General features: G+C 45.4%; 1 protein-coding gene across 2 annotated transcripts in view; it reads right to left on the minus strand.

Moving 5' to 3' along the window:
• DOCK2 (dedicator of cytokinesis 2) overlaps window positions 1-20710 on the minus strand; it is a 407498-nt gene extending 386788 nt beyond the window's left edge. For both annotated transcript variants that reach the window (XM_027084336.1, XM_027084335.1), the window contains exon 1: window positions 20614-20710. In XM_027084336.1, the coding sequence (XP_026940137.1) occupies window positions 20614-20656 (43 nt within the window). In that variant the 5' untranslated portion in view covers window positions 20657-20710. The remainder of the gene's footprint in view (window positions 1-20613) is intronic.
• Window positions 20711-22756: the final 2046 nt, after the last annotated feature.

Consider the following 22756-nt stretch of genomic DNA (forward strand, 5'->3'; position numbering starts at 1 on the left):
TTTGTTTAAGGAATATCCAGCTTGGAAGATCTTCAAGAACAGAATAGGACACAATGATGTTTGATATGACATGTGAATCAAAACACAAGTGTTTCAATTTAAGGAAAGACCCTCAGGAGGATGGATGGTATGATCCTACAAGGTTGTCCTCATTCAGGAGGATGGATGGTATGATCCTACGAGGTTGTCCTCATTTATGCATGCAGCAGATATTCAGTAAGTGCCTACAATATGCCAGGCACATGCTAGGCACTGATCTTGCTCTTTTGGTGAATACACAAATAAATATAAGGTTACAAAATATGATACATGTGATGTAAGAAACAAATAGGGCCTGATAGAGGAGGCACCAATTTTTGTTGGGGTAGTTAAGAAAGGACCCCCTGAGCTGATGATACATGGAGGATTCAAACAAGTCAGCTATGGGAACAGAAAGGGGGGAAGGGCATTTCAGGAAGTGGGAATAGCATACGCAAAGGCCCCAAGTAAGGAAGACACTTGGCACATTCAGAGAGCAAAAAGGAAACTGCTGTGCATGGAGTATAAGGGAGGAGGTGGGTGACACAGAGGATGCTGGAGAGGCAAGAACCAGGTCATGCAGGGCTTCACGATGACTTTGGGCTTTACTCCAAGAGAACAGGAAGCTGGATAGATTTTACTTAGTGATTCGGTAATAGCTTTATTTAGATACAATTTGCCCACTTAAAGTATATACTTCAATGATTTACTCAGAGAGCTGTGAAACCACCACCATGATTAATTTTAGAACATTCTCATCACCTCAAAAAAGTCCCCTGAGCCACAATCGGCCACTAATCTACTTTCTGTCTCTATAGATTTGCCTATTCTGGACATTTCGTACAAATAGAATCATATAATATGTGGTCTTTTGCAACTGGCTTCTTTTACTCAGCACAAGGTTTTTAAGATTCATTCATGTTGTAGCAACTATCATTACTTCATTCATTTTTATGGCTGAATAATATTCCATTGTATAAATACACCAGTGGATAGAAGGCTGAAGGCTGAAGGCTGTTAAGCAGGGGAGTGATGTAACCCCATCACGCCGACTGCTGTTGGGGGAGTGGATGGAGGGAGGCAGAGTGGATGTGGCGGAGCCCACGAGGAGACCCTTGCTTTGTCTCTCTAATCCCAGAGGTCTTTGAACCAAGGAGAGACTTGCTGCTGATGAACCATGTGACCAAGCAGTGCGGGAGGTAGATTAACTAAATAAGAGGTATCCTGAGTCCTCTTGGTAGTCTTACCACTGATTCAGTTCATTCCCTCTCCCTTTGCTCCTCAGTTTCCTCATGTGTCAACAAACAAAATGCATTTAAAAACTACTTTTTCGAGTGAAATCAGCAAAAATGGTGAAATAGGGAGTTCCAAGCGCCTGTCCCTCCAAAGAAGCAATTAAAAATCCAGCAAAAATGGTCAGAATCAACTTTACCAGAGCTCTGAAAAACAGTCAAAAGTTTACAGCAACCAAGCAAGAAAAGGCAACTGAAACCTGGTAAAGTTTTGTAGCATTTTAACTTATCCTTATCCCATTCTCTACTCCCCATCTTAGTGGCAGTCTTGAAGATGGTGTTCCGTGTTCCTGTGGGTTCCTGGGGCTGGAGGGAGCAGAGCAGACCTTGTCCCAAGAAACTGTACAGTAGTTCCTTGTTTTGATCTGTCTGTGGGCTCCCTGAAGGACTAAAGCCATGAGCTTGCCTTTATTTCCCTGACTTGGGACTCTCTTAAGGGAGAGAAACAGCTATGCAAAGGGCATTGATCAAAAACATTTAAAGTCAAAAGAACTACCTGCTTCCATACAGGGCAAAGAATATAGGTTTGGTCAAACAATAATACCACTAATAAACCTGGGAGGAAAGGCTTAGGAGTGAAATGCTTTGGAGAATAAAGAGCTTTGAAGAATACCACCTATTGCAGGGGATCTAGAAGGCCATGATGAGTTGGACACATGCTGAAAAAGGATGGGAGAAAGCCCAAAGTTCTCAGCTCTGGTTGACCTCCAAGCTCCATACAGGGAGGAAATGCAGGCTCTGGCAGAGCTGTAAATGGCCTGGCTAAGTGCTGAACGTAAGCCCCAACACACATGCGCGCAGCTGCAAAGACTAGGTTTTTTTTCTCTCGATTCCAGGCATTTAGAGACTTCAGTGACCACATGCAACAAACAATACAGTCTTAACAAAAATACTTCAGAAAAGTCACTAAACAAACAAACTACTACAATCTATATCAAGCAGTGACAATAGCCCTGGCAAGGAGGGAGACTCTGACGTCTGAGTTAGCACATCAAAATATTCAAGATATCCAGTTTTCAGCACAAAATTATGAGGCATGTAAGAAACAAGAAAGTATGGCCCATTCACAGGAAAAAGAGAATTTAATAGAAACTGTCCCTAAAGAATGACAGACGGTGGACTTGGGAGACAAAGACTTTAAATCAATTATCTTAAGTATGCTCAAATATCCAAAGGAAACTATGGACAAAGAACTAAAGGAAACCAGGGGTATAATGTCTCAGAAAATGGAGAATATAGTCAAAGAGAGAGAAATTATAAAAAGGAATCAGATAAAAATTCTGGAGCTGAAAAGTACAATAACAAATGTAAAAATTTTATTAGAGAGGTTCAACATCAGATATGAGCAGTCAGAAGGAACCAATGACCTTAAAAATAGGTCTGTTGAGGGGCTTCCCTGGTGGTGCAGTGGTTGAGAGTCCGCCTGCTGATGCAGGGGACGCAGGTTCGTGCCCCAGTCCGGGAGGATCCCACATGCCGCGGAACGGCTGGGCCCATGAGTCATGGCCGCTGAGCCTGTGCGTCCGAAGCCTGTGCTCCGCAGCGGGAGAGGCCGCGGCAGTGAGAGGCCTGTGTACCGCAAAAAACAAAAACAAAAACAAAACAAAACAAAAAAAAACGTCTATTGAGATTAGCCAGACTGAGGAGCAGAAAGAAAAAGAATGAAGAAAAATTAACAGATCCTAAGGGACCTGTGGAACAATATCAAGCACACCAACATCCACATAATGGGAGTTCTATAATGAGAGGAAAGAAAGAGAAAGTAGCAGAAAGAAAATTTGAAAAAATAATGGTCAAAAACTTACATTTGATGGAAGACAAGAATCTATACATCCAAGAAGCTCAATGAAATCCAAGCAGGATAAACTTAAAGAGATCCATACCAAGACAAAATAGTCAAATTGTCAAGAACAAGAAACAGAGTCTTAAAAGTAGCAAGAGAGAAGCAATTCATCATGTACAATGAATCTTCAATAAAATTAACACATGATTTCTTTTTAGAAGCCAGTGAAACTAGAAGACAGTGGATGACATATTTAAAGTGCTGAAGGAAAAAAAAAATGTCAACCAAGAATTCTATATCACACAAAATTATCTTCAAAAATGAAGGAGAAATGAAGAGATAAACAAAAACAGGGATTCCATCACTGATAGACAATTGGAAAGACAAATACAGAAAGCAATAATTACAAATCCATGATAACAGGCATAGGGTGTATAAAGATGTAATGTGTGACAGCAACAATACAAAAGGGAAGAAACAAACTTATATAGAAGCAGAGATGTTTGTATACTATTGAAGCTAAGTTGTTTTTAACTTAAACTATATTGTTATAAACGTAAGATACTGGTGGTAAAACCCAGGTTAACCACTAAGAAAATAACTAAAAAATATAGAGGAGGGAAAAAACAGTAAACCAGACAAAATCAGTTAAACATAGAAGAAGGTAGTAATGAAAAATTGAGGAACAAAAAAAGATGTAAGATACATAGAAAACAAATGGCAAAATGGAAGAAGTCCTTCCTTATGAGTAGATACTTTAAATGTAAATGGATTAAACCCTTTTGTCAAAAGGCAGAGATTTACAGAAAAGATTTTTTTTAAATCCGCCATAAAATAAATAAATAAATACATACATACATACATACATACATACATACATACATACATACATAAATCCACCACGATCCAACTATATGTTGTCTACAAGAGATTCACTTTAGGTCCAAAGATACAAATAAGTTCAAAATAAAAGAATGAGGGAAAGAAGTTCCACACACATAGTAACAAAAAGAGAGCGTGGTGGGTATACCAACATTAGACAAAATAGACTTTAAGTCAAAAATTGTTACAAGAGACAAAGAAGGACATAATATATTGGCAAAAGAGTCAGTACACCAAGAAGATATAGCAATTACAAACATATATGTACTTAATAATATAACACCAAAATATATGAGGCAAACATTGACACAATTAAAGGGAGAAATAGATAGTTCTACAATAATAATTGGAGACCTCAATACTCTACTATCAATAATGGATAGAACAAGTAGGCATGAAATCAGTAGGGAAACAGAAGACCTGAACAACACTATAGATAACTAGTCCTGGGACTTCCCTGGTGGCGCAGTGGTTAAGAACCGCCTGCCAACGTAGGGGACACGGGTTCGATCCCTGGTCCGGGAAGATCCCACATGCCACGGAACAACAAAGCCCATGTGCCACAACTACAGAGCCTGCGCTCTAGAGCCTGCAAGCCACAACTACTGAGCCCACCTGCCACAACTACTGAAGCCCACGTGCCTAGAGCCTGTGCTCCACAACAAGAGAAGCCACCACAATGAGAAGCCTGCACAACACAACTAAGAGTAGGCCCAGCCCGCTGCAACTAGAGAAAGCCTGCACGCAGCAACAAAGACCCAAAATGCAGCCAAAAATAATAAAATTTTAAAAAATAATAACTAGTCCTAACAGACGTATACAGAATATTCCATCCTACAATAGCAGAATACATTCTTCTCAAGTGCACATGAAATAGTCTCCAGATAGATGACATGTTAGGCCACAAAACAAGTCTCAATAAATTAAGAAAAGACTGAAATTATACAAAGCATCTTTTCCAATCACAAAGGAATGAAGCTAGAAATGAAAAACAGAAAAAAAAACTGGAAAATTCACAAATACGTGTAAATGGAACAACATACCCTTAAACAACCAGTGGGTCAAATGAGAACTCACAAGCAAGATAAAAAAATATTTTAAGACAAATACAAATTAAAATACAACCTATCAGAACTTACAGATGCAGTGAAAGCAGTGATCACATCAGTGAAGAGGCCTTGGAAAGAAATGAGGTCAAAACCCTTCTCAAATATAAACAAGCAGCATTTATAATGTTCCTCCACTATATCACAGAGAAGCACATTCTCAACTGCCCTTTCATGTTGTCATTACAACTACTGCATGAGGTAGTACTATCCCCACTCTACAGAGGAGGAAACTGAGGTTCAGATGGTTTGAGTAGCTTATCCAAGACCCACCCACAGAGTGGTAAATCACAGAGCCAGACTTCAACCCTGTCCTGTGCCTTGTTCATTCCCTGCATCCACTGCCTCTCCACAGCATCTGATGGCAGGTGTTCAGGTGTTCACCAGACCCTGCTTCAGGCTTCTGTTTGCCACACTCTCTGAGCTGCATTCTCTGCGGGAAAAGGATGAAACCTGTAGGCTTTTTAGTCCAAAGACCTATACAAATCAGCCCTTTCACCAAGGGACCAACTAGCCTTTTTGAGTATTCACAGGGGTGGAAAGTCTCAATCCTGAGAGATAATAAAGCTTGGGAGTTATGAGCCAGTGTCCCTGGAATAAGACAAATGTGGCTCCTGAGCCCAGTTCTGCCCTTTGCCAGCTCTGGTCTCAAGCCCAGGGTTGCAGAGTATGATTGTGCAGGCTTTGTCCAGCACAAGGCCACCAAGCCAAAGACAGCAGGAGAGGCTGGCATCCAACCTCTGATCTGCTTGCCAAGGCCTGGGCCCTACCGAGGCACTGTGCCCACCAGGGGAGGGGGTGTATCTTTGTAATTCACACAGAGGAACTGTAGGGGCCAGCGGCAGCCTGCCTGAGCAGCAACTTCACCTCCCCAAGCCTCATTTTCCTCAACTATAGAAAGGAGGAGATGATGGTCCCTACCTTGAAGAGTTCCTTGGAAGCTTGGCTGAGATCAATACACAGAAAAAGTCTTTACTCTGTGTCTGGCCGGAGTAAGTGGTCAATAAAAAGTAGTCACTTTTCTCTTTATTGGCACTATAATACCTCCTAGAGCAATCCATTCAGAGGAACTCCTTCAGAGCTCTTCTTTGTGTCACCTTTAAATCTGCTTCCTTGCAGTTTGCATTCAATGGCACTGTCAGTCAACAATGAATAAAATTAAACCTTTGCCCAAAAACAAACCTTGAGAGGACCCTCAAGGGACTCAGAGTTCTCTCCTCCTGCATAAAGCTTCCCCATTTCTTCATTCCCTCCACACTTGGCCTCAATTCAAATCCTGTCCCCACAAAGGCTGCTAGCATTTGGACCCACTCCAGCTTGCAGATGCCCTAATTCTGCAGACTCTCCACTCCCTGATCCCTCCAGCTCCAGAGGTCTGGCTGAGGACATGCCTGCCAAGGAGTTGGGCAGGGCCACAGAGGCAACTGAAGGTTTCTAACAGAAGAAAACCATCCATGACATGTGTTTGCCTCTGGAGCACCAGCAAATTAGTTTCGTCCATCAGGTATTTAAAGGGCAGGGCAAGACTCTATTTTGTTCCCAGACTATATCCTTCCCATCTTTCCTGAGGAATCTCTTCCTCACCCTCTGCCCAGCTCTGTCAGGTGAGAAGGTACCAACCCATTGGCTTAAGAAGATATCTCGGACAGATCTTGAAACTTCATATTCAACATGGAGGTCTGTGTTCATTCCAAAGACTCACATCATACGAAAATGAAAGTAACTGACACTGCCCTTTAATTTATAAATGTATTTCTGCCTTTGCATGAAGACCTCTGTTCTCAAGGCTCCATTTGGGGAAAAGCAGACATTACTGACAAAGGAAGTGGCTTTGCATACCGGTACCCAATTCTGTTAAGTTTTCTAAATGACTAACAGGAAACTTTGAACCAGAATGCCACTCTTTGCTAAAGTTTGATTGCTTATCTATGAATCTCTCCTGAGTTGTTTCTGACCAGTGTCAGAACAGTTCATCTTCTTCCCCTTCCCTGCAGGCCTAACTACCCTTGAGTTCTGAGTGAGTGATGGAAAGGCCGGAAAACATAAGGAAGGTATAGGAATAAGTAATAAGTAAAAATCACTGAAATCACAGCCTGCCCCACACTGGCCATGCCCATCATGGAAGATAAACAAGTGGTGAAAGGATTCCCACAGATACCCATTCCAGTTTCCCCTTTCATACGAGGTCTCCGTGCCTTGGAGAACACTGGCACATCCCAGTGAAGGATTTGACCTCTCCTTGTATCAAAATACTAGGCAGCAGCTAGTCGCTGATAAGCCTAACCAGACCAAAATACTTATGACCAAAGATCAAGGGGGTGCTTCAAGTACCAGGGCCGTCTGAGGTCACTGAGCCCAGTGAGGACTCTAATGTTGGAAATCCTAGAGCGGCAAGCCAGTGGGAGCTTTTGAGACAGGTGGGACTTCCAACAACCCTGGAAATCCAATCTACTGATTAGCCACCAACTTTACTTAAACGTATTGAAATGCCCTGCTCATCAGGAGCCCAAATCAAGAGAAATAAGGGAAAAGTGAACAGACCATTGCTACAGCACGCAGCTCACAGAAACAAACAGGGTTGGGGTCTCTGTGCTTCGGGCAATGTTAGGAGGTAAGTACAGTATTTCACTTGGATTTATACACGAGGAAACTGAGGCAGACAGAGAATAAACAACTTATTCTAATATCTCTAACTAATAAGGCAGTTATCCAGAAGTCTGGATTCTAACCACTTCATACACTGCTTGACGCCCCACAAATGGTAAACACACATACTGTGTACCAAGCACATGTTATTTTTCAACAGATATTCATTCGAGCACCTACTGTGTGCCAGATACTGAGTATATGGCAATAGTGATAAATAAGACAGATAAAATTCCTCACACTTTACTTGTACCAGCTCATTTAATCTTCACAGTAACACTCCAAGGTATTCCCCTCCACGTAACATATGAGAAACTTAAAGAGAGATTAAGGAACTTGCCCGTGGCCACACAGCTAGAAAGTGGTAGAAAGTGGAGTCAAACCCAGACTGGAGTCTAAAGTCCTTATTTCCCTGACTAATCCATTGCTGATGTCACGATTTACTGTGTGTGTATGAGTATATATGTATATGTGTATGTGTGTGTGTGTGTGTGTGTGTGTGTGTGTGTGTGTGTGTATGTACTAGACTTGTTCATTTCCCATCTCCTTCAGCCTCAGCGAGGGTGGAGACTGAGTCTGCCTGTCGGCCACTGAATTCCCAGTGTTGAGAACAGCATCTGGCTCACAGTTGAAGTTCAATCAATATTTACTGAACTTTAAGAAATACTTGTTAATAGAGCTGCAATGAACATTTTGGTACATGACTCTTTTTGAATTATGGTTTTCTCAGGGTATATGCCCAGTAGTGGGATTGCTGGGTCATATGGTAGTTCTATTTGTAGCTTTTTAAGGAACCTCCATACTGTTCTCCACAGTGGCTGTATCAATTTACATTCCCACCAACAGTGTAAGAGGGTTCCCTTTTCTCCACACCCTCTCCAGCATTTATTGTTTCTAGATTTTTTGATGATAGCCATTCTGACTGGTGTGAGATGATATCTCATCATCTCATGAAAAACCTAGGGGTGAAACAGGAATAAAGACACAGACTTACTAGAGAATGGACTTGAGGCTATGGGGAGGGGGAAGGGTAAACGGTGACAAAGCAATAAAGAGGCATGGACATATATACACTACCAAACGTAAGGTAGATAGCTAGTGGGAAGCAGCCGCATAGCACAGGGACATCAGCTCGGTGCTTTGTGACCGCCTGGAGGGGTGGGATAGGGAGGGTGGGAGGGAGGGAGACGCAAGCGGGAAGAGATATGGGAATATATGTATATATATAACTGATTCATTTTGTTGTGAAGCTGAAACATACCATTGTAAAGCAATTATACTCCAATAAACATGTTAAAAAAAAAAAAAAAAAAGAAATACTTGTTAAACTGAAGGAACACGAACATGAAGGGCAGGTATGTCTCTTCTTCTAAGTTTTTTCTTGCATTTCTTGAGATTACTTGCTGAGATACTGAGCCAGCTGGGCTGCCAATTTTGATTGCAGCCATCAAGTGCCCTGTGACCCTTCAGGATGGATTCGTACCTCATCAGGGCCCCTGCCACTTGCTGATGTGTTTCAAAACAAAAGCTTCAGCAAACACCAAGTGTTAATAGAGTTTGTACAAGTAGCTACATAAGAGGAACACAAACAATATTGGAGAAAAAGAATGTAATTGCCTGAAGCTCACTTCTCTAGTCCCTGAACTGGGCTTTGGATGGTCTCCACTCCACGGAGAAACAGAACTAGCCGGCAGGTCCACTTTGGATTCAAGTGAAACATATTCGTTGAAATATACAAGCAGTTTGCCTGGAGTCTCTGGACAAGGTGTTGACAGCTGCAGCACCAAGGCAACATCCTGACATTGCATCAGGGAGGGTGAATGCGATGACCCAGCAGAAGCTTCTGGCAGCGAGGTCAGAGCTCAAACCCGGTGCAAGTCAGCAGTGGATGAGGCAGGAGAATCACAGCCAGAGGGAACCAAGGGGGAGGAGGTGTTCCTCCCCTGACCAGGAGAGGACAAGAATTACAACCTCTACGGAACACTTTCTATGTATCAGACACTTCTCCAATGATTTTACCTACAGTCACCTATTCAATCCCAGCACCTGTTTAATCTTGTGGTGGGTAAAATTATGGTCAATTCTGTTTTACAGATGAGCAAACTGAGGTAGTGTGAGATGAAGTGAACTGCCCAGGGTGACACAGCTAGGAAGGTGGCGAGCCAGGATTTTGCCCCAGGCAGGCTGGCTCCAGAACATACACCCTCAACCATTACACCACACTGCCTCTCACTAGTGGATGTGTATTTAGCACCTGCTCCCTGCCAGGGGCTTTAGGACCCCTACTGGATCCTCCTAAAAACCTTACAGGTTGCCATAGGTGAGCCAAGGTGACATTCCCAGCCAACAAGAAGGAAGTTGAGATTCCCATGAGTTCTCTAAAACAGTGATTCTCAACTGGGAACAATTTCGCCCCCAAGGGAACATCTGTCAATGTCTGGACACATTTTTGGTTGTCACAAACCTGGGGGTGGGGGAGGCAGGGATGGGGAGTGGAGGAGCTCCTAGCGTCTAGCTGGGGAAGCCAGGGACACTGCCAAATGTCCTACAGAGCACAGGATAGCCCCATAGCAAGAACCATCTGGCCCCACGTGTCAACAGTGTCAAGGTTGATGAGTCCTGCTAAAACATCATGCTGGGATTCACCCTCTCCTTCCCAATGCTGCCAGTATAGGCACACGCACACAAACACTCACGCACACACTGTCTCACACTCTTCTACGTTCACACACTCACATGCTAGAATTGGAAGACAGGCTTTATGATGAAACCAAGGGCTGATTTCTCAGCCCCCAACCTCCAATGCAGGTAGCATATGGAAGGTTAGAAAGAAAGGTAGAGTGAGAGAGGATGGCTCCTGCTCCCCTGGAGCTTTGGGGAAATCTAGTTCAAGAGACAAAATGAACACACAAGAAACAAGAGGCTGCCTTTTTTTTAAAAAGAAAGGGCTAAGCTGTGGGGCACGGCAGCTGTGGGCTCTCAGAGAAGAGAGATCAAGAGAGGCCCCATCAAAGAATTGAGACTAGAGAGAGAGGAAGGGGCAGAGGGAGGGCAAGGAGAAGAACTGGGGTAAGAGCGCTGGGGAGGTTGGTGGGGAAGGAAATACCACAAGGGCAAGAAGGGAGGGGAAATCAGCTTGACGGGTGCACAGTCGCAGTGAGTCCTAAGGTGAGAACCATGGGGCTTGGTGCGGTGGCCAACTACAGGGGTCCAGGTGTTTGGAACAGAATTCAAGAACACCCCAATTATTGTTGTGCTCTCTCTTAGGACTTAGCCTGCTGACAGGGAAGGGGGTAAGGGTGAGGAGATGAAGGCAAGATGGGGCAACTCACCTGAATCTTACGAGGCTACCAGAAAGTGTAAAACCTCCAACCTCTCTCCCCTCTCCATCCCCCACCTTCTGCCCACTCATTCACCCACCCATCCATCCGATCAACAACTCCTAAGTGAGCATCTGCTCTGTGCTAGGCACTCTGTGTGGGAGAAGAAGAAACACAGTATTGCGGTCATGGTGTTTACATTCTATGGAGGAGCCAGAGAATTCTACACAAGGCTACAATGAAATACGATGGGGGTGACAGCAGGGGCCATAGTGACCTGAAGTAAGGGGTGCACCCATCCCCAACCTGAGAAATGGGGACATTAGTACTAATAACAGTGTTCTTTCCTGCCTCAAACAAAAAGAAGGAGAGGTTACTACTGGCTCATAAGCTTCCTGGGAGCAGAGACTGTGTTTTTCAGCTCTGGGCCCCAGTACTCAGCTCAGGACCATAACTTAGCATGGGTTCACTGAACTTAATTGATCTGAATAGACTATAAAAATAGTTCTCTTAATCTTGGCCACTCCCAGATCTAAGGATTCACACCCTGGGCAGAACACCTTGGCTGTACCTATTATATCTAGTTACTGAGTACATTTTAGCAGGGTCCTTAACTGGCTTCCATGAATGGGCCATAATGAAACTGTAATGCAAAACTGCACATGTGCATGTTTTTGTAGGAATAGTGTTTGGATTCCCAAGGGTCCTGCGTTACAATAACGATGATCTTTTCTGCTAGTACCTTCTGTGGTACTAGCAGAAACCTACCATGTTTCTGCTAGTACCACAGAGCCAGATGGAATCAAATTCGACCCCCAACAGAGCTCTGCCGTCAGACAATAAGCCATCCAGTGGGGGAGACAACCTGCAGTCACATAACTAAAAGACAAGGTGAAAAATGCAGATTTTGATAAAGCAGAAGACATTTCTTCCAGGGATGAGATGTAAGAAAAGCACTGGAAAAAGGCTGCATTTCAGCAAGAGCTTAAATCTCTCTGCTCTTCAGTTTCCTCATCTCTGAAATGAAGATAAAAGTACCCATCTCTCAGGGTGGCCGTGAGGGTTAAACGTGGTACCACAAGTGCTTTATAAATGGACTGGACTGAAAAAAGTTGAGGCAATGTTATTATTTATGACAATGTTGATGACAACTTAGATCAGGGGACTAACTAAGGAAGTCCCGTAGGTAGTTCCATTCTCCCAGCTGCTCAGACCAAAACCATGGTGTCACCCTTAACTACTTCCTTTTATACCCACGTCCAATCCATGAGGAAAATCCTGTTTGCCACCTACAGCACACACAGCTAAGCACATCTCACCTCCTCCACCGCTTCATCCTTGGGGGGGTCCCCCACCATTTCTTGCCTGGTTATTGTAGTGACTGCCATACTGGCCTCCCTGCTTCCACCTTTAATTCCCCTCTATCTACTAACCATAAAACTTCTAGAATAATTCTTTTAAAATAAGACAGAACAGTGGTTGCCAAGGGGGAGGGGGCAGGGGAGGGATGGATTGGGAGTTTGGGGTTAGTAGATGCAAACCATTATGTATAGAACAGATAAACAACAAGGTCCTACTGTATAGCACAGGGAACTTCATTCAATACCCAGGGATAAACCATAATGGAAAAGAATATACATATATGTGTGTGTGTGTATAACTGAGTCACTTTGCTGTACAGCAGAAATTAACACAACATTGTAAATCAACTATACTTCAGTTAAAAACCAAATTAAAAAAAATAAGACAGAACATTCTGCAATTCTTCTCAAACCCTACAGTGCCCCACCCGCTTCCATTCAGAGTAAAAGCCAAAGTCCTTATAACATGTACCAGGCACTACTCAATACAACCTCTCTTCAGAGAACTCATTTCCTACAGTTCTGCCCCTGGGTTACTCCACTCCATTCACAGTGGCCTCCCACACATCAGAGAGGCTCCCTCCTCAGGACATTTGCATTGGCTGTTTATTCTTCCTGGAACACTTTTTCCTGAGACAACGACCTTGTCGCCACCGCCAGTGAGGCAAGCAGCAAAATCCCCCTTCCCGGGCAAATCCTCAGGGTCCAGCTGGCACAAGGTGTGCCCCTTTGCGGCAGCAGTTGTGGGCTCTTGGGACCTGACATTGCTAGCACTTAATCCACCCCAACAAATGCCTGCTCAGCACTGTCTCTGGTCAGACCCTGTGCTGGATGCTGAGGCATCTCTGCAAGTCACATGGCCCACCTAGGTCCCCTTCACCATCCTGGTTTAGGATTTGACCCAAGGGATCATGTGATGTCAGGGGAACACTGAGTGCCCTGGGGCAATGTCTGGAGAGGGGTCTGGAAAAGTGCCCACATTGTCAGTCACATCCCCCTCCTGCACTGCTTTAAATCAGTGCAGAAGCTGACAGTGTCCTAGTGGGGTCAGAAGGACAAGGGATGGATGGCTTTTTCCAAGGAGAACTAAAAACCAAGTAAGACTTAAGATGCTGACAAACTCAGCCTGACTGTTGTTCACCTCATGCGAATTAAAGACAGTGGAATGAAAGGAGAGAGTGCCTATTAAAGGGAACATCTGTGGTGCCTGCACACAGATTCCTCTGGAGTCGGGTGGCAATAAGCACTAGCATTCACCATTTGCAGAATATATGCTGCAAAACTCAGACTGTGGCACCCATGTGCAATTGAATATTAAAGGCCTGTAAGCTTAAAACAAAAAAAAGAAGTCCAAAGGTCCAGAAGTTAGCAGAATATTATGGTGACTACACTGTCTGTCTCAAAATATAGCAGCAATATAAGGATGCTGAACTGAGGAGGAAGCAGAGCTTAGCAAACACAGTCTGTCAAGGCTCATTCAAACTCAAACATTATGGCTGGGGGCAAGATGGCCACTAACTAATGTAGTTCCCATAAACCTAGGGATTAGGACAATCTACTTAAAAGAACTCAGTCAGCCCAGCAGGCACTCCTAAACGATCCCAAGTTGCATCCGAAAGCAGGCAGCCCAGGCACCTAAGAACTGGCGGTAGGAAGGAATGAGATTTCCAATCCGTGTGTTTTTGTTGCACCAGACTAATTTCTGGGGACCAGTCCGAAGATACAATTGGCCTCAATAGCCAAGACACACATACTAAGATCCCACTAAGCATTTCCTTGGCAATTTTTCCCCCATTGCTCCTCAGAGGCCTTCTGAGACCATCCTATTTAAGATTCCTTCCCTCCAATACTCTCATTCATGAGACAAACTCTTTTATTACAGGAGCACATATCACGATTTGTCGTGATATGCCTATTGATTTTTCCACAAGTTTCTTTTTGTCTTCCCCACTAGACTATAAGCTCCAAAAGGGTAGGAACCATACTGGCCAAATTCTAGTAATCTTACCGTCTAGCGCAGTGCCTGGCACATAGGAAATGCCCAATAAATATTTAAGAAATAAATGAAGACTGAATGAGTGCATGAGTGAACAAGTTGGTGAGTAAGTGATGGTCTCTATCTCTCCTCCTTAGCTATTAACTCTGGCAACAAGAGCAGTCTAAGTGGTCCCTCTGTAGCAGAGTTCTGCCCTGGGTGTGTTTGGGATGCACGTTTGACTCATGCCTCCTACTCCAAGAATCTGTCCCCATCCACGACTCCTGCGATCCTCATGACCCCACCCCATAACCATAGCGTATTGGAAAAGGCAGCACCCTGCTCAGAGTGGGGCACATTCTTAGCGTGGTGATGACCTCTGACCTGGGGGGCCTTTATTGAAAAGGTGAGTCAGTCCACTCAGATCTTCTCAGGACTTTGAACAAATAAACACAGAGAGAGGATTCAGAGGGTGCTGGCACTACAAAGTCATGCCAGGTTGAGGCAGGTAGCATGCTGGTGGTGTCAGAACACTGTGGTGTTCTCAGAATATGAAAGTTATGAAGGGGAGCAGAGGAAGGAGAACAGCGCTCATAAGTTTAGAGCAGCTGGGAAGCCATGAGAAGACAGGCAGAGTTTTCCGGTCTCCTCAGACCAGGCCTTTCCAGAGGACTGCTGCTCATGTTTCCTGGATTTCTGTTTGATGTCCCTTGATGCTTAAAACACACCACTTCCCTCCTCACATACAGCCACACACCACATACCCTTTAATTGAACTACTTTAAGTGGATTTTGTTCCTTGTAATAAGAGTCTGTGCTGCAAGGGACTCAGTCACCCATTGCGCACTCCAAATCTGTCCATCTCAGTATGGACCAGATCTGTCCAGGAAACAGCATCACCTGCATCCCTGGACCAGGGAGAGGTCTCGCACTCATCCATATTCCCCAATCAAGATGTGAAACAGACCCCTTCTCAACTTTTGCAGAGCCTGTTATGATTTGAATTGTGCCCCACCCCACAAAACAAAAGATATGCTATATGCCTAACTCCCAGCACCTCAGAATGCAGCCTTATTTGGAGATAGTCTTTTCAGAGGTAATAAAGTTCAAATGAGGTCATTAGGGTGGGCCCTCATCCAACACGACTGGTGTTCTTATTAAAACGGAAAATTTGGAAAGAGACACACACACAGGAAGAACGCCACGTGAAGACAGAGGCAGGGACTGGGGTGATACTTCTACTAAACCATGGGACACCAAAGACTGCCAGCCAGCAAGCCACTCGAAGCTAGGGGAGAGACACGGGACAGATTAGATTGTCCCTCAGCCCTCCGAAGGAACCAAGCGATAACTCCCCAGCACCACACATAGATACACAACCATAACTCAAGATGATCTGTACGGAGAAGAGGTTTCTGAGCATAACTGAAGCCCCTGCACAAATCTACCCAGCAGGCCCAGCTTCAGGGTAAACAACCCTTTCTTCTGCATTCACTCTCTGAGGACCCCTGCCTTGAAGGCTTCTTATACAATCCCTAAATATCAGACCACAGACCACAGGTCAACGGTTAGGAACCCAGCTGTCGCCCTCCCTACTGCTCCAAATTCACACGTTGAAGCTCCATATTTGGATCAGGTCTGTAAGGATGGGATTAAGCTAAAACGAAGCCGTTAGGGTGGGGCCCCAATCCAACTGGACTTGTGTCCTTCTAAGAAGAGGAGAAGACACAGGGGGTGAGCGTGCACAGAGAGAAGACCACATGAGGACAAAGCAAGGAGAAGGCAGTTGTCTGCAGGTCTAGGAGGCCTCAGGAGATATCAACTTACTAGCACCTTGGACTCGGAACTCCAGCCTCCAGAACTGTGAGAAAATAACTTCTGTTACTTAAGCCACCTGGTCTCTGGTATTTTGTTACGGCTGCCTGAGAAAACTAAAATATCATCCCTAATATCCTATTCCCTTCCTTCCTCAGGAATGCACACTGGATATTGAGCTGGGTGCATGGCTGCTTACATTGCAGACTACACTTCCAGGTTCCACTGCAGCTAGGTTCAGTCATGTGATTAGGTTTTAAGCCAAAAGGATACAAGAGGAAGTGTCCAGTGGGCCTTCAAGTAAGTGTCCTAATGAACAGTGTCATGCCCTTCTTGTTCCCTTCATCCTTCTCGCTGGCTGGAAAGTGGACCTGACAATAGAGGCTTAAGCAGCCAGTTTGGTTCAAAAGGCAGAAGCCTCGTGCCAAGGAAGCCATGCAGGAGACAGAAAGAGCCACGCTACTGCCTCTTCAGGGACCATTTCTGGGCTTTCTACATGAGAGGCCAATAAGCTTCTAGCTTGGTTAAGCCACTACTTTGGGCGTTTTCTGTCACCTGTAGTCATGCTTATCCCTAACTGATACTGTTACTTGCTCTTTCTACCTCCTCCTTTTCTGTCTTCCATTGTCTCCTCCAAGGATAAAGCTCTGACCAATGACAAGAGTCTCAGGCAGAGAGGATTAAGATAGTAAAAGCCAAAGGGAAATGTTAATTATAAAGGGACTCCTGCGGGATTAACTAATGAGGCAGTCAGTAGATAGGTAAACTGTCACCCACTGCTGTTCCACTCTATGTCTAACCCCTGCCCCCCTCCCAAGTGATTAAATTATCTTCTTACAGGTGACACACCTGCTCAAAAACTCCACTGCTCACAAAATGAAGTCCAAACTTATAAGCTTGGTACTCAAAGCCCTTCACAACCTGACCATAATCTACCTCTCCAACTATTTTTTATTTCTACAAACATCCACTAAAACCAAAGCAGACTATTTATTGACCCAAAAGCCACACCCATTCCAACCTCCTGCCTTTGTCTATGATGTTTCTCCTCCCAGATTCCCTCCTAGTGTTGTGCAAAGGGTCTGGTGTCTGAAGACAACTGAATTTAAGGCCCAGCCCAAGTACTTCCAAGTTATGTGAACTCTGGAACTCTTCGTCTGTAAATGAGAATAATAATATGCTGCCTCACATAGATGTTCTGAAGCCAGACAAAGATACTGCATGAGAATGGGTCTTGTAAGCCATAAATTACTACACTTATTCTGATAAGGCATGACTTTCCTGACCCTGGCATTAGGGCGCATTACCTGTCTCTCTTGGCTCTGCACCTATTAGGTACGCCCCTGGACCTCAGTTGCTAACTTTCATTGACCAGTCTCATTACTAATGCTTTTCATTACACAATGATCTCATGAAATCCATATTATCATTATTACTCCTACATAAAGTAGGCGTAATGAGGAAAGATGAGGAAACAGGACCAAATTTGAACTCACAGCCCAAGCTTCTAACCTTACCCGTATCTCCTCGAGGGCAGAGGCTGCCTCTTTTCTTCATAGCTACGCTGTCTTGTCTGTGGAAACTCTTACCCACCTCTACCCAAGGGTCCTCTCTGGAACTCTAATGGATCACATTTTAAAGCTCCATCAAGGAAGTAAGGAAGAACCTGGCCAGGGATCTACACGAGGCTCACCCTGGCTGCCCACCAGATAGTAAGATGAGACAGAAGCCAAGCGGTTCTGGTGATGAAGCTGTCCCCAGAAAAGCCAGCCCCCCAGACAAACAGACACCAGCAGCCCTTGTCAGCCAGGCCAGAGGAAGAGGAAACCAAATGGCAAAGCAAAGCTCAAGTTTTCCTGTGTTAGGCTGGCTGGGACTCTGGAGATGTTCCAAGGACGCCCTAATCCTTACACGGCTCTAGCTCTTCGTTTTCCTCCAAGCCCCCATACTCATTATCTCAGATACTCTTCTAAAAGAACGTCTTGAAAGACAAAAGTATTAATACCTAGACTTACAGTGAGGAAACTAGAGCACAGACCTGCCTGCAAAAATGATAGTGTCAGAACTATAACCCAGACTCCTTACTCTCAGGCCACGGTTCTTTCTGCTGGGTGACTCCAGTCCCCTGTCTCATCATAACCTAAGCCTTGCCCTTCCCTTCCATCTACCTGGAGTCTACAGAGGAGGGTTGGCGATTACCTTCCTAACCTCTGACATTCATCTGCAGAGAAAAAGAGATCCTTTGATAAGTAGACACCTTCCAAGTGTTCTATGGCCCCCTAAAGGGTCATATACCTTCTGACTCCCAGCCCCAAACAGAATTTTCACAGGTAGGTGTGAAAACTCTCAGTTATACCATCAGAAGAATCCCCTGGGCCTAGAGCCTAACAGAGTTCCTAGTCTCTGAGCACATAGGTGGGATTTCCTCAGCAAAGGAGGGTGAAAACCTTACTTCATTCAGTAGCCCCCTCCCATCCTGTGATGTCATGTCCTGAACTGGGCTCCTAAGCAGAGAATAAAGGCTAAAAATAACAACTAATAACATGTAGTGAGGATTTGTACGATTGTAATTCCAGGCACTTTATATGGATTATTATCATTGAGTCCTCCCACAACCCTGGGGAGCAGGTGCTGTTATTACTCCCAATACACAGACAAGGAAACTGAGGCCTGGAGAGAGTAAGTAACTTGTCTAGCTCACAAGGCTGGGAAGCACTGGAAGCTGGAATCCAAGAGCAGGCACCAGAGCCCATGAGCTTCACACCATAGCACAGGGCCTACACAGCAGGAACACACTACAGCCCTTCGACCAGAGGGTGGGACTCTTCTGCCACACTCAACTGCCGCCATTAACTGCCCTCGTCATCCTGGACCACCAATACCATCCCTGTCTGCCACCCAGGCGCCTTTGCTCTTCTGTCCGCCCAGCCTCCCTCCACACTGGCTTCAGCACAAATCTCATGCTCAGAAGCCCTCTATGGCTCCCAATTGCCTAGATGGAAAAAGTCTCAAATTCTTAGCCTGGCATTCAGAGCCTTCCAAAATGTGGCTCCAACTTACTTTGAGCATCACCATTCCCTTCAATGCACCCTCCCCTCAAGGCGAAAGGAGCTACCACTCTTCTTTGCTGGATGTGCTCTTTTTTCCCTGGATAGTCCCTTAGTGTCCAGCTTTCATCTCCTAGACCACATTGGTCCGTCCACCTATAATGGTCTGCTCCATTTCTCAGTCCCCATCTTCACCTGAGCGGTGTTTCAGCCTGGAAGGGCCAGAGTTAGAGAAGCTTTAAAGTTCAAAAGTTACTGAGTCTAGTTCAATATAGGTGGAGAAACTGAGAAACGGAGCCTCCTTCAGGGTATGGAATATTATTTGCTCTTTGGATAGGGACCATTCATCTTTAAACACTCCACAGTGCTTGGAGCCTAGTAAGTGAATGAATAAGTGTTGAGCCCTCCAGGACTGTGTTTCTCCAGCAGTGGCCTTGGGATTCCCTACATCATTCCCTACTCTTGGCCCTTGGATCTTCCAACATCTGACCTGTTCAGCCCTTATCTCTGAGGGTGGTATCTGGTATCTGCCTGTGTAGCAAGCCACAGAGTGGTTTTTTAATTCACACTTATTTGAAAACCACAGTGAATCTATGGGGATTGCACCATGCGTGCCACTTAGTAGAAAGAGTCCTAGTACCTGAAGCCTCCCTTCCCCCAGCCACCACTTCCGGCCCTGAGCTTGAGGCAGAGGCCTCTGGGAGCTTAGATGGCTGGAGCTGATGAGGCTGGCTTCTTGGATATGCCCCTATAACCCGGTGGGAGCCCTTCTCCCCAGGGGCTCTCTGGGGCTGAGTGAAGGGTCTTGCCCTCCAGCCCTACGCCCCCAGCTTGCACAGCCCTCTGGATGCTCTGACAAATAAGGGTCATCTGACCCAGAAGGAACAGGCAGGGGAAGCGAGCAGATGGGTGTCGCTTTGGGCAGCGGGGGAGGGAGGCATGTTGGGCCAGGCCAGGCTCAGCCAAGGGAGAGAACGATGCTCCCTCCAAGAGGCCAAGTCTCCAGACGGGGTGAAGGAGTCCTTACAATGCCAGGAGCCTGACACAGAGCCAGGTGCTAAGAGCTCTGCTGGAACCCGTCTAGGAAATGCATAAAGCCTTTGGAGAGAGAGGGTAGCCCTGTGGCGGCAGCAGGAGAGGGAGCGGGCTGGGCGTAGCCTGCTGGGCAGGGCACCCACCTTCATCTCCCCCCCGCCTCCCTTTTCCTGCCCAGCTGGTGCCACAGCAGGCTGAGGGAGCCACTGCACCCTCAAAGCTTAAGTCAGTGCTCTGAGCCCACGTCCGCGCCGCTGGCTCCCCAGCCTCTTCCTATGCGGTTCTTCGGCCACCTGCCCTTCTCCCTGCTGAGGACCCCATGCCCACACCTACCCACTCCATGTCGCTCCTTGTCAGTTTTGCGCCAGGGGGCCATGGCTTGGCCGTGGGGCGTGGGGGCGGGGGGCGGCTGCAGGCACCTCGCGTCGTCCTGTGGGGAAGCAGCCAGGGGGTGGCTAGGCGTTCTGCCGGGCCCCACTTCCTTCCTCTTTTCAAACTCCCTCTCAGGGCCCGCCCTCCCTCCCCAGGGTGACCCGCCCCTCCTCCTCTTCCTCCCTCCCTTTGGGCAGGGGCACAGCAGAAAGCTAGGGGTTAGAAAGCCCCCACAAAGCTTAGGGGCCACCTCCAACTTGTCTCCTGCCCAGGCAAGCTGGCAGAGGCCAAGCAGATACCTGGTGTCACCCAGGCCATCGCCACAAGTGCAGGAAGTTCCCTGGTAACTGAGCCTAGTGATTAAACCGAGCTCCCTCCCACCTAGCAGGAGCTTAGCGTCAGATGCGGGTTCAAATCCAGACTCTGATGCTTTACAGCTATGCAACTAGGACAAATGACTTCACTTTTCTAAGCTTCAGTGTTTTTTTCTGTAAAATGGGATATTGGTACCTACCTCATATGATTACTGCTAGAAGTAGAGAAGGCAAAACATGCAGCAGGTGACATCCAGGAGTTACTGTGATGACTAGCGGAGATATTACATGCCGTAGTTAACATATGAGTTAAACATCCACCTGGAGGGGAGGCCATTTGGAGTTTTATCCTTTTGGTGCCACGACCCATTTGAAAATCTGATAAAAGCTCAGGAAACTCTCCTCTGAAAATATACAAGCACAGAATTGATCAACAATGCCAGGAAGTCAAGGGTGCTCTAATAGCCAGCAACAGTGGACCCTGGCAAATGAGTCCTAGAGTAGAGGCTAATGGAGACATTTCTCAGAAAATGCTCTGGGAATAGACTCTATTGAGAAGCAAAAATATCTCTTTGAACCACAGTGATAAGACTGAATTAAAGTCTTCCTGAATTTTCTTTATTCATAACTCTCACAGCCCTTTTCTGATTTGCACTAGAGAGTCAATAAGATAGATTAGGCAATACCACAGCTGACAAGCAGCTATGGCAAGCTATTAATTTCACTTTATCTAAAGTTATTTCCTTTTCAGTTGTCTAGCAGCACAAATTGGGTAGTATTTTTTATAGAGAGCGGTTGAATCAGTCAGAATTCCACCAGGGAAACGGAACCAGTAGGACATATATGTGTGTTCACTGACTGACTGATTGATTGATTGCACGGAATTGGCTTATGTAAGTGGAGCTGGCTAGGTAAGTCCGAAACGCATACGACGGGCCTCTAGGGAGTGCAGGCTGGAAACTCTCAGGCAGGAGCTGAAGCTGCTGTCCCCAGGTAGAATTTCTTCTTTTTTCAAGGAAAGTACAGTCAAGGACTTCTAACTGATTGGATCCCGCCTACTCAGATTGTTGAAGATAATCTCCTTCACTTAACATCAACTGGTTGTAGATGTTAATGACGTCTACAAACTACTTCCACAACACCACCTAGACTGGTGTTTGGTTGAATAATTAGGGTCTATAGCCTCACCAAGTTGACTCATAAAACTAACCATCAGAGCAGTATTACAAACTGGACTAAACACCAGAGGTTGGCAAACTTTTCTGTAAAAGATCAGATAGTAAATATTGCAGTCTTTGCAGGCCAACAGGCAAAATGAAGGATATTATGTAGTTACTTATGTAACAGACAGAAAACAAGCTTCCATAATTTTTATTGATAAAATTCAAAATCTGACATTAATAACTGAGTATACTCTTTTGTGATACAGGTCTACTAATGAGAAAAATAAATTTGTGGGTTAGGTCCCATTTCACCCCATTAGAGTTCAAAGTTAGTGTTCTCTCTGATCAAAGTTGATGGCAACTGTTCATCTGTTAATGGTGATCTGTAACGACATTTTGCATTTCATCTTTGAAAATGGCTTTCCCCACAGGTGGTGTGTAGTAAAGAATTAATCTTGCCCCCAGAATGGCCAGGTATTTGCCCTCAGCTTTGGGAAGTGATCTCTTGGAATGTCATGGTTTGCCTGGGAAACTTGGGTCACACTGGGCGATCTAAAAATATGATTTAGGGGCTTCCCAGGTGGCGCAGTGGTTGAGAGTCTGCCTGCCGATGCAGGGGACACGGGT

This window comes from Aethalodelphis obliquidens, unplaced genomic scaffold, assembly GCF_003676395.1.
Source record: "Aethalodelphis obliquidens isolate GAN/ISIS:26980383/991018 unplaced genomic scaffold, ASM367639v1 scaffold52, whole genome shotgun sequence".
NCBI classification, from domain to species: Eukaryota; Metazoa; Chordata; class Mammalia; order Artiodactyla; family Delphinidae; genus Aethalodelphis; species Aethalodelphis obliquidens.